At 43.2% G+C, this 16061-nt stretch overlaps 4 protein-coding genes across 6 annotated transcripts; 3 read left to right on the top strand and 1 right to left on the bottom strand.

Moving 5' to 3' along the window:
- The first annotated feature begins 4053 nt into the window (after positions 1 to 4053).
- LOC120695076 (AAA-ATPase ASD, mitochondrial-like) lies at positions 4054 to 4741 on the top strand. The gene is made up of 2 exons (XM_039978395.1): positions 4054 to 4482; positions 4547 to 4741. Exons 1-2 carry the CDS (start codon positions 4054 to 4056, stop codon positions 4739 to 4741), a joined length of 624 nt encoding a protein of 207 aa, XP_039834329.1.
- On the top strand, positions 4718 to 10535 carry LOC120666122. Of its 2 annotated transcripts, none has more exons than XM_039945915.1 (11): positions 4718 to 5402; positions 6385 to 6546; positions 6715 to 6852; positions 6943 to 7108; positions 7263 to 7764; positions 8004 to 8199; positions 8301 to 8399; positions 8505 to 8758; positions 8875 to 8953; positions 9049 to 9134; positions 10346 to 10535. In XM_039945915.1, exons 1-10 carry the CDS (start codon positions 5325 to 5327, stop codon positions 9130 to 9132), a joined length of 1758 nt encoding a protein of 585 aa, XP_039801849.1. In that variant the 5' UTR covers positions 4718 to 5324; the 3' UTR covers positions 9133 to 9134; positions 10346 to 10535. The 2 variants fall into 2 exon arrangements, with proteins under 2 accessions (XP_039801849.1, XP_039801854.1); XM_039945920.1 differs by having other exon boundaries at positions 8875 to 8957; positions 9053 to 9134.
- LOC120695075 (replication protein A 32 kDa subunit B-like) lies at positions 9373 to 10836 on the bottom strand. The gene is made up of 6 exons (XM_039978392.1): positions 10747 to 10836; positions 10520 to 10617; positions 10359 to 10400; positions 10125 to 10202; positions 9852 to 10025; positions 9373 to 9454 (listed from the first exon to the last, which is right to left on the bottom strand). The coding sequence occupies exons 1-6, from the start codon at positions 10834 to 10836 to the stop codon at positions 9373 to 9375; spliced, it is 564 nt and encodes a 187-aa protein (XP_039834326.1).
- A 1880-nt stretch (positions 10837 to 12716) lies between these two features.
- On the top strand, positions 12717 to 14653 carry LOC120666136. Of its 2 annotated transcripts, none has more exons than XM_039945933.1 (5): positions 12717 to 12926; positions 13061 to 13171; positions 13341 to 13692; positions 13849 to 14009; positions 14110 to 14653. In XM_039945933.1, the coding sequence occupies exons 1-5, from the start codon at positions 12732 to 12734 to the stop codon at positions 14365 to 14367; spliced, it is 1077 nt and encodes a 358-aa protein (XP_039801867.1). In that variant the 5' UTR covers positions 12717 to 12731; the 3' UTR covers positions 14368 to 14653. The 2 variants fall into 2 exon arrangements, with proteins under 2 accessions (XP_039801867.1, XP_039801861.1); XM_039945927.1 differs by having other exon boundaries at positions 13819 to 14009.
- Positions 14654 to 16061: the final 1408 nt, after the last annotated feature.

The following is a 16061-nucleotide window of genomic DNA, read 5'->3' as shown; positions in this document are numbered from 1 at the left end:
CATTTAGTTTTTTTTAAAAAAAAAACCTCTTGGAGAGGCCACTGCTATTTTTCTTTTGTTTTCCTTTGGTCTTACTTGAAATCTCCAAGCTTTGGCTGTGATTGTAGACAAGAAATCGAAATGCACTACCTCTTAGCAAGTGATCATCATAGTAACCCAAAATTTCAGCACTACTATGAATTACCTTCTAGATACTTCAGGAGTACAATCATCACAATTTGTCTTTTTGGTAGAGGTTGTTTCCAAGTTATGACTATAGGGGCAAAGTTAATATTCAACTTTTATTGCAAGTTGGAAGTAGCTATTACATAGAGTAGTAAATTGCAAACCTTGGTGGAAAAGACATGGATGCAGCTGGTGCATCATCCTCCAAAGGAACAATAGAACCGTGAGCAGATTTGGCCTTCTTCTTTGGTGGTCCCCTGAAAGAGCAATACATGTCATGGTTAATATATTTTTAGAAAGAAAAAAAGAAATGAAAATAAGAACAGACACATTATTACCTGATTGCTTGCATAGCTGCAATGTCTCTTGGATTGCCCTTCTTGCATGTATGCCAATGATGTCCAAAGTCAAGGCAAATATGACACTTTTTCCTTTTTTTCTTCTCACCACTGCCTTTATACCTTTCTGTTTTAGGCCTACCCGCTACTGTCTTCAATAAAGGGGGATGCATGAAAAACTCATGGGTGGATTTAGGCCATTGTGATTTGTCAGGCATAGCAGGAATAGGCTGACTATATGCAAGTCTGAATTTTTCAACTGAGTAATACAAGTCAACATAGTTCTGAAGTGGTGAATCACTAAGTGATGTGATGAATGCTAGTGCATGCTTGCAGGGTATCCCAGAAACCTGCCATTTCCTACAGGAGCAAGTCATGTCCTGTAGGTTGACAACAAATCGAAATGCACTACCTCCCATTGCGGTCACTTCAGCAACATCTTCTGAACATTCTTCCACTTCAAAGTTTAATTCTCTATTCTTCTCATTCAAATCCTTTATTATGTGAGGTAGAATAATACCATCAAATTTGTTTGATATTTTCCTTCTTTGGTTCCATTTGCGCATAATCATCCACCTAATCTTATCCATCAAATCATCCATGTTCATGGACTTATGAGGCTTGATCCAACTATTCAAGCATTCTGCAAGGTTGTTGGTCACATAGTCCACCTTCCAAATAGTAGAGAATTGGCTTCTTGTCCATAGTTTGGTGTGGCACTTTCTTATATAGTTTGTGGCAGCAGGTTTTTCTGTCTCCATGGCAATCCAATTTTTCTCAAACAAATATTAGTTGCATGAGTAAGCAGCTGCCCATAAGTGGTCATCAAAAACCTTCCCACTTTACCGCTTCTTAAAGTTGCTCACTAAATGGTGCATACATTCCCTATGTTCAGCCCCTGGAAATACTTCACCCACCCCTGCCATCACAGCCTGTCCTGCATCAGTGCATATGGCTAAGCCCCTAGGTGATCCAATAGCATCTCTAAGGTGACTGAGAAACCAAATCCAATTGTCATTGGTTTCTGAATCAAAAACTCCAAAGCATACAGGAAACAACCAATTATGACCATCAACAGCAGAAGCACTAGCTAATTGCCCCTTGAACTTCCCTGTCAAAAATGTGCTATCTATTGCAAGGTAGGGTCTGCAACCATTCAGGAACCCATCTATGCAAGGCTTCAATGCAAAAAAAGAATCTTCTAAATCTGATCTTGCCATTAATGGTGTGATGGTCAATAATGACTAAGCTACCAGGGCAACAACCTTCAATCTGTGCTTTGAACCTATAAAGGTTATCAAAACTGTTCTCCCAATCCCCATAAAGGTGTTTCAATGCTAACTCCTTACCATCGTAAACTCTGTTGTAGGGGACGTGAACCTTGTGGTGCTCTTTCAGCTTCTTCTACAATTCCTTTGCACCCAAGTTTGCATCAATTATGAGGAAGTCCTTCACCTTTTCACAAACCCAATGCTTGGTTGCATGCTTCACCTTCTTTTTTCTTCTTGAACTAGAACAGCTATGAGGATGAGGATTTTTTCTCACCTACACAAGTGGAACAAAAAAAATAAGTAAAGAACAACACCAAAAAGGATACAAAAAAATAATTAGTTAGATTCAGTAATTACCGTCACAGTGGTGGTGCCTTTACGGCAAGATGCATACAACCACCATGGACATGTGTCCAAGACTCTCCTTGAACAATGTACCATGTACCTCCGAGGTCCACTTTTAGCAATATTGAACTCAAACTGATTTTTGATTGCATGTTGAGAAATAGCCAATCTGAAAGCAGCCATATTAGGATAAGTGGAGCCTACTACCATTGGAGGATCTTGTACGTCACATTCTAAATTTGCATCATTATTTCCATCAGTACATGGCTCCTCATCTTCCTCATGTACTTCATCATCATCTTGCTCACTATCATCACCATGCTCACTATCATCACCATGCTCACTATCAGCACCATTAGCCTGCTCATTTCCTTTATCAATTGGATAATTGACAACATGTAGTGCCATCTGTTGATTATTCTCTAAGTACATTGCCTCTTCTTCTACACCTACATGTTCCTTATGTGCTTTAGGTTTCCTAAAATGAGCACCCTCATCAAGCTCTATGGTGTTCTTGGTTCGAAAATTATCATTAAAATCCAACTTTGTAACTGGCACAAATGGATCAGAAGAACCTCGATATGTGATGAACATGATTATAACCCTCCTCTTGCGGTGTTTACTAAACATATACATCAACTCATGATCCGAGTTTATTTCAGAGAAGGTTTTTAGAGCTGCATCATAGTATTGGATATGAGCACCTTCCATATACCCTGGAGGATATTTCTCTACCACTGATTCTACCAAATCCTTGAAATTTGTTCTATCTGAATCCACTACCATGTCAAAACTAAAACATTTAACATCCTTCCTGCAGTTTCTTCTATTGCCCAACAACTTGATTTCCAAATTAAAACTAGAATCGAACCTGTTAGCACAAGGAATTGAAGCTGTTTACTACTGCAAATTTGTAGGTGATGGAATAAAAACGATGATGCTACACTCACCCTTGAACCGTGTCGTTGAGGTCATCCTTGTTGTCACCCCCCGTGAAGCCTGAGCACCATCATCCTCGTTCCGCCAAGAGGCTTCGCCAATGGCGCCCTTGGAGCCACGCGCGCCTAGACCGGCGCTAGCGCCGGCGCCGCTGCCTCCCTGCGCGGCCTCCCCCCGGTCCCCTTGCTTGCACGGCTGTCGGCACCCTTGCTGGCCACGCTCCCCAGCAAGCCACCGCGCCCGCCTTGGCCCGCCCCCAGCAAGCCATCTCGCCCACCATAGCCCGCGGCCCCTCGCTCGGTGGAGGACACTTGGCCCTGGCTGGCTCGGGGGACCTCGCGTAGGTCACGAGCGCCGCCTGGATCCGCCGTAATCGCTGCGGCGTGGGGCCGGACCAGACCCTGACCGGTGGGAAGGGGGCGCAGGGGAGCTCTGGATCCGGCGGCCGGTCCATCTCCGCGGGGGGCGCCTGGATCCGCCAGGAAGGGGAAGGGCGCGACGAGGGAGTCGCGCCACCACCGCGAGTAGGCAGCGTCATGGTCGGGGGCGGGGCTAGGGGGAAACTGTGAAAGGTTAAGTTGAGGAAGGGTAGAATAGTCTTTCCCCCAAAAAAACTAACAGTTGGACTGGATGGAACCCTACAAATCTAACGGAAAGGCCATATACCAAAACCAATTTCGCTTTGAGGCCATACACCAAAGTACAAACGGGATAGGGCCAAGGATCTAAACTCAACTTCTTGAAGGGCCAACAAATCAATTTCCTCATATATATATATATATATATATATATATATATATATATATATATATATATATATATATATATATATATATATATATATATACCCTTGACATAGGTCATCCCAGATTCCATAGGACTAAGCCACGGCGAGCTCGCTGGCTTTGTTCGGTCTAACCAGTCAAAAGCTTAGCTAGCTTCCTTCCAAATTAACACCCTAGCATTGCAAGCCAAGCTAAGCTAGCCAGCCCACCATGGCGTCCACGGAGTTGTGGGCTGGCCTTGGATCAGCTCTGGTGTTCTTGCTCGGCCTTGTTGCTGCGGCAATGAACCGCAAGAGGATCAAATTGTGGCTGAAGAAGATTGCCGCCTACTTCAGCTCATACATCCAAATCACCATCCCAGAGTACGGCGCCGATCCTTCCCAAAGCAGAGACCGAGACTTCTTCGTCGCTGTTGAGGCCTACCTCTCTGAGTACTGCATCCACGGGGCGCGCAAGCTCAAGGCCGAGCTTGGCAGGGACAGCAAGAAACCCCAGGCCGCCATTGACGACGACCAGGAGATCGTCGACACCTTCCACGACGTCGGCACCAAGCTCTGGTGGTATGCCTATACAGAGTACCCAAAGTCCCAGATCATCATCCACAACCCGGCCGATGAAAAGCGCCGCTTCTACCGACTTGTCTTCCACAAAAAAATTCCGCGACCCCATCCTCGGCTCCTATCTGCCCCAAGTCATTGAAAAGGGCCGCGCCGTCATCGCCAAGAACCGCAAGCATCGCCTCTTCACCAACATCCCAAAGAGAGGGGGGACTTTCTGGAGCCCCGTAGCGTTCCAGCTCCCGGCCACGTTTGCGACGCTCGCCATGGACCCCGCCGAGAAGGAGGCCATCGTCGATGACCTCGACGCCTCAACGAGGATTTGGTGTCCTATGGCGTAGGTACCCATAGCAAATCGTGACCGTCAACCAGCAAGTTCGGTGCTGGTCGCGATTCGTGCGCAAACAGCCGTTAGTCTACGGCGTCACCGCGGTGTAGGCAAGCCAGTTCACAGAACCACCTGCAAGCACCCCCCGTTCACACCAATGCGTTTATTGCGAATAAAAGGAACTGAAAAGGCAAACACGGGTGGATACTGTACATCTTCTCGAAATCGCTTGTTCCCCCTACGCAATTGACCCTGCCCCGCTACATCGCCAGGCCGCCGCCGCCGCCCAAGCCCCCAACCCCAAGCCACGAACACCCCAGCAGCCATACCGAACCCCCGCACGCAAAGGCCCCTCACCACCCCCCATTCCTCCGATCACAACCAGCAAAATCTTCTACGCCGCAGTTGACCCACGAGCTTGGCTAGGCGCCCCCCCCAACCAAACCCCCCACTCCCCCTCCACCCAAACGCCTCTCCTAGCTAGTGGTTAACCGAAGAAAGCAACAGCATCAGGGGCTCATCATTTTGAACATTCGAGCCTGGAAGAGGTGGCTCCCAGCTTCTGGAAACCATCTGCTTGCGGGATTTAACTAACAATGAGGAGAGGAAAGGCAATCACTACCGGATCTACTGCGCGCAGTTCTGTTCCTGATGCAGCCCGCGAAGTACTAGAGGTTGGTTATTCTACGCAAACTAGATTACATTATTGCCACTATTCAGATAGCTTAGCATCCTTCTTATTGATGAACTAAATGAAAAATAACTAAAACGTATACAGGACAAATTGTCATGTTGCTGACATAATTGTTTAAAAACTACCTGTCAGCTATTCCCTTCAGGAAACTGCATCTCTGGTTCGCAACAAGTAGGAAACAACGATCCAAGGGATGATTACATGGTTTCATCGACCCGGACATCAATTAAACAAATATATGATGTCATATCATCTTTGGATGAATTTAAACGGGAATTGGTTAAGTCAATTGGATTTGGTGGAATGCTGTTGTTCCCATCTCTACGACAAATAAACCGCAGATTTGCAGTTTGGCTTATGAGCAGAGTAGATCCACTAACCCAAACACTGGTAATTGACTCAAAGAAAAAAATAAAGTTTGGAAAAACAGATGTGGAGAGAGTGTTTGGAATACCATGTAGTGGTAGCATAATATCTGAGACCGGGATGGCACGTAGAGATATAATTTCAAAAGTTACAACCGTGTACCTAGGAGAAGATAGTAGGCAAAGTCGAAGCATAAAAACGGCGCAGGAAGTTGTAGAGAGGAAATATAACAACAAGATGACAGAAGCTGAACAGGCTGCATTCAAAGTTGCATTTGTCATATATATAATGTCAACATTATTATCCCCCGGGTCCAAGTACAACTACGTGTCCGTCGACTACTGGAGTGCTCTTGTAGAGCCATGTAGCATTGGGAAATTTGATTGGTCAGAGTATGTAATAAGGAAACTTTTCCAAGCAGTAGTAAAGCTGAAGACTGAACTCCAAGTAAGCAACAGAGTTTCAAACATAACAGGCTGCTCAATTTTCTTGCAAGTAATACCACAATACCCCCCCCTCCCCCCCAAAATAGAGCAGAACTAAAGAATATCACATGCCATGTCTTATGCTAATAAACACAATGAACCAACCTTCAGGTACTTTACCTAGACAGTATTGATGTTGGAGTGATGAACATGGAGCATTCGACATTCCCCCGCATTAGCAGTTTCTCCGCGGAGACAATTAAGTCTATGGTCCTAGCAGACAGTTTATGCAGAAGTGGTGGCAGTTCAGATTTTGAGTTCGGCAAGAGTCAGGTAAGCACGCAAAAAAAATAGAATATACTTTCCAAAGATATGTTCGCAATGGTATCTATACACTATTTACTTGACCTGAGAGAAAGAAAGAGCAAACTTATGATAAAGAATATCGTAAGAATAGCAAAATCACTCAAACAAATGCTTATCTGCTATTGTAACCTGCAGCTTCGCAACGCCTCTGGCATATGTTACTCATGGGCATATGAATCATTCAGTGCTTGCTGTGGAGGTATTGGCAGCAGTTTGCCGGGCCTATGGGAAATTTCAGTCTCTTTTTCACGAGCACTTGGCGTTCATATGAAGGTAAAAAGCAACAGTTTTCACACGTCGTATTGTATAAATTGCCGCACCAATAAAAAAAATAACGCATTTACAATATATTTACAAAAACAGGCTGCGGGAGCACTATTCTTCGCCGTTGCTGAGTTCGAAATGATGAGCAGCAGACACGAGGCTAACCATGCAGGGAGCATTGCATCGGTGCTAACGAAAATAATCGAGCCATTCACAAATGGATACTGCTACGATGCAGGGAGAGACATCAACATGGCGTGGCTAGGTAAAAAAACAACCTTTCCGTACATTAGCGGTCAATGGCATTATGCGAGAAAAATAATTAACCTTGCAAATAGAAAAAACAAGGCATTACCTTGCAAAATTTTAAAAATTAAGGGATTTGGCCGAAAAATGCAGTACACTATAAATTGTTGCAGGTACTACAATAGGAGCGGATGTGAGCAGGATGCTGGACGAAGCGTCATTATTTGTGTGCTGCAATTGGCAGAGACGAGGATTTGCTTTTGAAGATGGAAGCTCGGAGCACAACGATGCAACTGGTAGTGCATCTATTCAAGATTGCAACTGCCGCAAGCGGCCACGTGGACCAAACAGCTTAACCATATCTGGACAAACTAGTGAAGAAAGATTCACTCATACATCAGCTACAAATGGATACATATGTATCGAGTTGTATGGTCCAACTGATGAGTGTGACAGAGTAACCTCATATGAGACCTTCAAGAAGGCTCTTGCAATCCGTGCCCTGGCAAGGTATTATATTTCTCTGTGCTGCATGAACCGACGCAACTGTCTACACAAAACATGTATAACATGCCAACAATGCAACCACCATCATCTGAACAACAGTGGGTTTAGAGAGGAATCAGCAGCTTCAACGAGAAATGCTTCAACTCAATCAAATTATACACCGCAGTGGTATGTGTGACCCCCCCTCCACCTCCCCCCCCCCCCCACATACTTGTCAATGATAATGCCGGAATACTACATGTGTGCCAATATTTAAATGAAATCGTTTTTCAGTTAAGATGTAATTCTAGGTGTACACATAGATAGTCCACTTGTTATCGTAACAGAAAGTTGCCATGCAAACAGGCAACACTAAATATATTTTGATTTTGGTCAATCTGACAATGTGTCATTTGTTGCAACAACAGCCCTGTGATCCTGCACTATACCCCAAAACACATCGAGGTCCCGTACAATTCATTCCAGACACAACTGACTGGCAGATCTGAAATAGTTATGGACATGTTCGATGCAATAATTAGGCGATTCACAGAGGTAACTAAGAGTGGAGGTGAATGTGTGGAAGGCTATATCCAGCGACACATATTTGAATCAATATTTATTGTAAGTTGAGGATACTATCATTAATTGCGTCACTCCATTACTAAAAACAAAGCACAATAGTAATGACAGTGAATAATAATAAAGTTTATGTTTTGAAACAGGGGACTTTGCTTGCAGGCACATTCAACGCAACAAGCCAAGTGATTAAAGATCAGATATCTGCGCTGCATATAGAATATGAACTGCCATCGTGCAGAATAGTAAGAAAAAACAAAACAAACTTCATTTCTGCAGACATCAAATTGCTGTTGTAGATAAAAAATAAGTTAACACAAACTTCATTTCATCTCTTTTTTTGGAAGCAGCTATTCTTCCCAGGAATTGTTGGGCACCGATGGGTGACATACGCATGGTGTCTTGATAGAAACATAATATCTGTATTTGACCCTTTTTTCAATGAAAATTGCATTGAGGAACACAAGGATGTACACATATACGTCATTGGACTGATTAAAAATGCCATGAAATTGACAGCAAGTCATTTGATAACTGGCTGGAATTACAACTGGGAAGCAGCAAGAATAGAAATAATAGGCACCCAATTTGCCGGAAGCACCTGGTAGGTTATGCTTGCATGAATGGATATTATCCATATTGCATGACAACAGAATTGCGGGACTGGTGCAGGCGCATATGTCAAAATTTAATTAAATCTCGATGTCATATTGATTTCAGGAATAGGAGCACAGGTTGCGCTGCTGCCCAATTCTGCTTTCACTATAATGGAACGCTTTCTTCACTTTCAAGAGTAAATGTAAGTTAGTTTGCATCTGCATTGTAAAACACAAAGCTGACTACTCTTTACACCCCCTGTCACTTGTATAACTGGTGAGAGAGAAACTTATGCAGGTAGCAGATGCATCAAAGGTTGCAGAAATGCTCACTGACGCACTAGGCTTAAAAGAAAACCAGGGGTTCGTGCCCACAACATAAAGGTACTAATACTGCTAATCTTCCTCTCAAGCAGCCATTAAGTTGTAACATATTAACATGAAATATAAAAATGTTTATAACATTACAAACACTTGGGCTGCCAGAAAAATATAAACTAAGTTCATAGTGACCACATTCAACATCAGCACTTAAATTTATTCCTCAACCTGAAGCTGTAAGGGAAGAGTACATGAAAAAGATAAATATGAAGTAAAAAACTCTCCAGGTACCCTCCCATCTCTAGTTTTCAGCCAACTTGAAATGGTAATCATCAACAGTATTGTAGATACTACCCTCATCAATGAGTTCCTTCAGTGCAGCCCTGTGATATTACAACTTGCTCGTGAGTAGAAATAAACAGACAGTTTAAAAAAAAGGAAAAAAGGAGATATGTCTACACATAATTTTTGGAATTACAACAAAACTCCAGTACACTTTGATGGTACATTTATAAGGCAAATGACCGTTTGTATGTTGGACGGTAGGGGGGGGGAGCTGGATATAGAAAAATATAATTACCACCAAAGGATTGTTCAAAAACTAAATACTGTATGATAACCTGAGCTTGCTTTCTTCCATATGCATGTGACCGAGTAGAAAATCATAGGTCACTCCTACCTCAGACTTCCTATTAAACATAAAAAACATACATTGTCTCAGTGGGTGGAATCATTAACAAAAAAGGAATTATAAGGATATATGGACTGAGAATAACAAACCTGACAGAATCATTTGCCAACAAGCATATTAGACCTTCTTTATCAAGTTCAGCAGCCACATGGTATGAAGTCATCCGTAATTCAAAATCACGCTTCTTGCTTCTTATCAGCTCAATGTGGTTAGTGACACAATTAAGGAAATGGTGCGTCAATTCATTGTGGTCCTCCACCTTCCTGTGTATTGATTGAACCACATTACATGCACATTATACAAGTATAACCTAAATAGCACTACAAGAAAAATAGATAAGAGACGACAAAGAGAATTATTGCCTAGCATGCAATGTGCTCAGGCAGGCAGAATCCCTCTCAACGATAACAGTAGCATGAACAACATAATATGCTGACAGGCTGCATAAAAAAACATGCATTAGCATCCACCCATACTGCAAATATAAATAAATAAATTGCCTGTTAACGACTACAGCCCTATTATACTGCAAATGCTTAGTACACAGTTCATCTAAAATGGCACAACCAAATTTCGTTTGCAGATGCCAACCATACCTCCCACCGCTGAAGAAGGTATTGCCCGACATGCAGTCTCTCCTGACAGCAAAATTAAATCAGTATCGTTAAGTATTTTTTGTGAAAAACGAGCTGTATAAACTCATAATATTATTTTTGAAGAACTACATGTATGTTTTGCCTGTTACGCAGACCCTTACCAGTCCCTTCCTTTGATTTCACCAGTGCCATCAAATAATTTGTAATCACAATAAGATTCCTCGTGGTCCAAATGGCACATCATGCCACATAATTGCACCTGCAGGCAAATCATTCTTATTGATATTTAAAAGTGTGATTTGCGAATGAACTAACCCGATTGAATATAGACCTATTTCATACTATGAAAATAGATCACCAAAAATATTGAAGCTCCTGAACTACTCACCGTGTAAACCTGACTATTGTTAACAACTATCCTTCCTTTATACCTAGGTTTCTGCGAACCTTCAACAATCTGCTTAACTGTCACGTGCATTTTGTTTATATTTGTGTTGATTCCAAGTGTTGGGCTCAGCAGATGGGCAGTAGACCGTGCTGTGCTGTTATGGTTGGACATGCTATTACAAGAAAAGGAACACAAGTAAAGTCGCACCGTGCACTGTGAAACTAGTGTGCGGCGGAATGGGGTCGGCTATATAAAGATGATGTTGCTTGGTAAACAAGAAATATAGCAAAAAGATAACCTCAACAATAATCGACGGGCCCCAGTGTGAAAACCAAAAAAAATGTTATAATTTACAAGTAAAAGTGCTACGTAACAAAAAATGTAATGACGGCAAATTCATATTGGCGCGCTAAAGAAAAAATACAACATGTGCGGGACGAAAAAAAAAGAAGCCGAGGTGCTCGGCCCAAATCAACTCGCTTCCTTCTGCGACACGGAGCGCCAAGGCATTTAAAATGGTATAGGTGTGCAGGTATATGAGTTTAATGCTCGTCCTTTTTCCTCCACCGGCAAGTAAACTAGCTCCTTCCTCGGCAAGACTCAGTCCGACCAACCCTTCGCCAACCTCTTTAATAGTTCAGAAGCTTGCAAAGCAAGAGTACGAACAAAAATACCCAATGGACTCAGTCACTGCACTCGGGCTGCTAAATGATACAGCTAAATATTCATACTATTTAAACGCAAATATTGTTAGTAGCACGACATAAAAAAATGGTTACATGATAGCTTGAATTTAATGAAACAGAAATAAAAGAATTTCGATAAATTAATGAATTTATTATAAATAATGTACTAAACATAATTATTATTTAGTTGTCACGCTGTATAAAATTTAAAATTAGGTAATAACGAAGACTATAAAAACTGAAATACAAAGACCTAACTTTGATTGTGTAATTATAAGCACAGTATATTTAAGAAAAAAAGATCAATTGACACTACAGCTGGAAAGAAAAAAATAGGCAAGCATTGAAGCACATAATTTAAGAAAATAAACAATCTACCGAATCATCGAAGACCACTACATTCATATCTATAATGGAGGGTAATAAATTAACTTTGGCTACTGGAACCATAGAGACTGCATCTCCAAACCCCCGTTCGACACCAAACCCCCCTCTCCGAACAATGGTTGGAACAAATAAAATCTCCCTCTCCCAAGAATGGTTCTAACAAATAAAACAGTATCAATTTACTTACAACCCATTGTTTGGCGCCAAAAAATTGATGATTCCGTAGCGCCTCGGCAGAATTCGAATTGTTTCGTAACTGAACGCGGCAAAATTTCAGAAGAATCGAGATGGCGGGAGGGAAAGAGCGAACAGATGAAGAAAAAATGAATGCAGCGCTTGTGCTCTGTCACGTGCGAGCTCAGAACGCGGACCAAAAGCGACCGGATTGAACAATATAAAATAACCTGGACCCCCCCATCCGGAAGCATCGAGCAGCACCAGTAGCAACCCTATCCATCCTCTTCACCCCTCCTCCCCCCGGGGAGCTCCGCTACTGTACACACGGCGAAGCCTCCCGTCCAGTCCACGTCGGGGTACAGTGCACCCACTCTTGTGTTCCCGAGCTGGATCCATGGTGCGGCGTGTGCGTGCTAGCCCCAGCGTGGGGCAGACGGGCCCAGCTTCCAAGGTTCCGCGTCGCCGTCCGTCCGCCTCGACTGGATCTGCATCACCGGGGAGCTTGCAGGCTAGTAGTGGCGCGGCAGCGCCAGCTGGAGCCGATAGCCCGCCGGCCGTGTGCCTGGATGCTGCTCTCGCTTATGCTTTGGCTACGTTTTTGGAATCCCGTGGTCACGAAGCAGTCGCACCCACAGCTGCGTCTTCTGCTGCCCGCCGTCATGGCACGGGTACGTTACTAAAATCCATGACAGCGTAGTGTGATTTCGATGTGGTTGGAAGATTCTGAACATTCTGATGTCGCTTGCTACTTTATTGCAGACAAACGAGATCCCACTGGCGAGGGACAATGGACCACTGACGGTTCTATCTGCGGAGCAAACTGCCAACGCAGCACAACATGTTGCGCCAGTGGAGGGAGCATACGGTCTTGGAATAAACAACTTTTGGACCAGCATGCTAGGGTCCAGCTCGTCAACCGCACAGCCTCAGGTAACCTCTTTTGAGCAGCAAATCAGACCTGCATGCACACAGATCCACATTTAGATTATTGAAACAAACTGTGGTTATCACTAAGCATCTGATATACCATTAAGCACGCATCATTTTCTTGTTTCTGGTAAAAGGTTCCCATTGACTTGAAGAGCAATGTGTTTGGAGCCATGAACCCGTTCGAGGCAATCGGGACAGGACGTTCGTTCCTGAAGCACTTTGATGCGCTATTCATCAACCATCTTGTAAGTGTCAAAAAAGACAGTCAGTTTCCCTTCTTCATACATTTTTACATTCAACTATTTAGTGCAAACCCAAAAATACAAAAAAACCTATGATTTACTCAATTCTTTTGCTGTCTCCAAGCTTTCCCCAAAACACACCAAGACTAACTATAAAATAAAAACCTTTCAGGACTGCCCTGAAGGGTTTGGAAGTGACTTGGTCATGGACGTACTGCCTGCTGTTCATGTACGAGGAGCGTCACCCCTAGTGTTTCAAGTTGGAGTTGAAATTGTTGGTAACTGCATTCGCTTGTCAACTGGGTGGAGTTTGTTTGTTGAATCAGAGAAGATAGTGAGCGGGGACTATGGTCTGTTCGTGCTTTCTGCACCCCACACCCTAGAGATGAAGCTATTTGATAGCAATGGCAACGAGAAACCGATGTCAGCACGTCCCCCAGCTTGGAATTTATTCGTTGCTTATGGAGAGGAGGATGGGCATCCTAACCCACCACCAGCTCAGGATGATGTGAATCTATATGCTGGTAAGCCTTCCCGTCTTACAGTCCATTAATTGATTACCTGACACTGCTTAATAAACGTTGTAGTTACTTAACTTTACACCACAATGAACCACATTTCCTGACAATGTTACACATAAAACTAACTAGGTGCTTTTGCTGATGGTTACATATCAATAGTGCCTGAGCACTTGCTTGGCATGCAATACGAGCTTGGCCCAAAGCTGATGATGACTGGTCCACTGATGCAAGCTCTGAGCGATGTCTGGATCAATTTTGAGACTCACTTCCCACTGTACGCATGCAAGCTGAACCACAGCCACGTTAACGGTGGGACCTTTGTAAGTGCCCCCACTCCCAACCAACATAATTTATTTGATAGTTAAGTCTCTCTTAGTTTTTTTAATGACAATATCCGCTGACTCAATTTATTTTTGACAGTATTTCACCACAAACTTCTCCAACACGCTTCCAACTGGACACAAGATTGTCACCCTGTCGCACCCAGCAGACGACCATCTGTTTGCTGCTACACTGAGGAAGAGAACTGGCAACACAGGACTTGCTCTGATCAGTGGACCTGGGTGGAAGGATTTTGTGAAGCACTACGGCTTCCAACTGGGAGACTTAGTGGTGCTTTCCATCCGTCTCTACCTGGGTCGCCTCTTGGTCCGTGTCTTCCGTCTCCCAATTGTTTGAGAGACAAGATCCAATGAGTACCATGAAATACTATACTATCGAGCTCGCGTGTACAAGCTCCGTATGTATTTCGTGGGAGTATCTATCTTATGCAACTCTGAATTGGCTAATGTCAGGAAGTAAGCAAAAAAGACTAGTCCGTAATGGGTAGTTTATGTTATTTCGTCTGAATTCCAGCGGCCTATTAGCACCCTAGCTACTAAAAAGGCCATAACTATGTATCCTTGAGTATCAGAACTGTCATGTATCTATTTAAAAAAACTGTGTACTGTGCGAGCAACAGCAACCACATATATATATATGTATATATATACATATATATATGTATATATATATATATGTATATATATATTCCTATTTTCCTGATTGCATGTGATGATAAGGCTTATGTTGATTGAACACTCAAAACTGCATATGCTGATGACTCCATTTGCGTTCCATAAAAATTGATTCGTTTATTAAAAGCCACAGACTTGAAGAGGGCTGAGAAACGTTTAATTTTAAGCCAAGCAGCCCCATTTATCGTAAACATAAACTAGGGAATACCAACACTACATTGACGCAAATTCAAGGTAAATAATCTTTGTTAGCGACCAACTAACAAAATTAAGACTCCACCTACAAAAAGATTTAACTAGTAACACAAATAATAACATACTAATTAATTTAAATACGTACCCAAAATACAGCTGACCAAATTTCAAAACTGAAAGTAAAAGACGAGCAACAAAGAAAAAAAGACTAAACAAAACGCATGCCACGAGGCTCGACCGCGGCACGCTGTGTCCGGCAAGACTCTCCGACGCCGCTAGCCATTCCACTCGCCTTGATCATGCCTGTATCTGTGAGCTGAGGTAAATATATAGAGGACTTGTGAATGAACGTGTGTGCACTGTTAGCACCCACAACCTTATCCGCTTTCATCCAGAACCATCTTGCCCCCGCCAAGCTGACCCCTTCGGCCCCAGGACTCATCCCCCCCCCTTCGCCCGCCACAAGCCATCGCGCTACAGCAAACCTTATCTCCTCCGCCTCGACTACTTCCGGAGCACATCAGCAGCAGGATCAGCCCGAAAATATTCGAGAGCGGCCAAAGCTCCCCCGCCGAGGTAACGACTCTATCCTGGTGCAGCACAGCTTCCACTTTGGCATTTACAAAATGTTTAGCGCCTTTGTTAGGATTCTTCGGTCCCAACGTCCCAATTGTAAAAAGTGTGCTCCATTTTCTTGTGGTCCAACAGCGCAGTAGATGATTAAGGAAAGCGACGCAAAAAAGAAAAGGCGGTGCACGGTAAAGTTTAGACAAAAAAGGTTGGAGATTGATAGCAGGTTCACTTTCAGGCGACTGAATAAGCCAAAACCACAGTCCCCCATCCCGAGCACCCCCCACCCATACAAAATCCACACTTTGTGCTACAACAAGTGCGAGCCCTTATGCAAAGCACGCAGAAAAACTACCCAGTCCACCTAAGACAAAAAAGAAGACCCTGTTCGAGTATAGTTTGTTTCGAACAAACGAGCTTGGGCGTGATAAATTTGTTTCGAACTAAACATGAGCTACATCAGCTGCGAAGCTTCTCCATGGCTCAAAATAACAATTACTATAACAATATACTTTTGATAATACTTGACATTAATTTTAGCCTTTTTAATGATGTTACAATTCGATGATGGATATATAAATCTAATAGGTT

This window comes from Panicum virgatum, chromosome 2K, assembly GCF_016808335.1.
Source record: "Panicum virgatum strain AP13 chromosome 2K, P.virgatum_v5, whole genome shotgun sequence".
NCBI lineage: Eukaryota > Viridiplantae > Streptophyta > Magnoliopsida > Poales > Poaceae > Panicum > Panicum virgatum.
The sequence above is the reverse complement of the archived record's forward strand: the minus strand, read 5'-3'. Positions and strand labels throughout refer to the sequence as shown.

Excerpts from the sequence above, each read along its gene's own strand:
- LOC120695076 (XM_039978395.1), top strand. The coding sequence starts at position 4,054 with ATGGCGTCCACGGAGTTGTGGGCTGGCCTTGGATCAGCTCTGGTGTTC. Across the intron at positions 4,483-4,546 it reads AGCGCCGCTTCTACCGACTT|GGCCGCGCCGTCATCGCCAA; the intron begins GTCTTCCACAAA and ends GTCATTGAAAAG.
- LOC120666122 (XM_039945915.1), top strand. The coding sequence starts at position 5,325 with ATGAGGAGAGGAAAGGCAATCACTACCGGATCTACTGCGCGCAGTTCT. Across the intron at positions 8,200-8,300 it reads TATTTGAATCAATATTTATT|GGGACTTTGCTTGCAGGCAC; the intron begins GTAAGTTGAGGA and ends GTTTTGAAACAG. Across the intron at positions 8,954-9,048 it reads CTTCACTTTCAAGAGTAAAT|GTAGCAGATGCATCAAAGGT; the intron begins GTAAGTTAGTTT and ends AAACTTATGCAG.
- LOC120695075 (XM_039978392.1), bottom strand. The coding sequence starts at position 10,836 with ATGCACGTGACAGTTAAGCAGATTGTTGAAGGTTCGCAGAAACCTAGG. Across the intron at positions 10,618-10,746 it reads ACAATAGTCAGGTTTACACG|GTGCAATTATGTGGCATGAT; the intron begins GTGAGTAGTTCA and ends ATTTGCCTGCAG. Across the intron at positions 10,026-10,124 it reads CTGAGCACATTGCATGCTAG|GAAGGTGGAGGACCACAATG; the intron begins GCAATAATTCTC and ends ATCAATACACAG.
- LOC120666136 (XM_039945927.1), top strand. The coding sequence starts at position 12,732 with ATGTCGCTTGCTACTTTATTGCAGACAAACGAGATCCCACTGGCGAGG. Across the intron at positions 12,927-13,060 it reads CGTCAACCGCACAGCCTCAG|GTTCCCATTGACTTGAAGAG; the intron begins GTAACCTCTTTT and ends TTCTGGTAAAAG. Across the intron at positions 13,693-13,818 it reads TGATGTGAATCTATATGCTG|GTGCTTTTGCTGATGGTTAC; the intron begins GTAAGCCTTCCC and ends AAAACTAACTAG.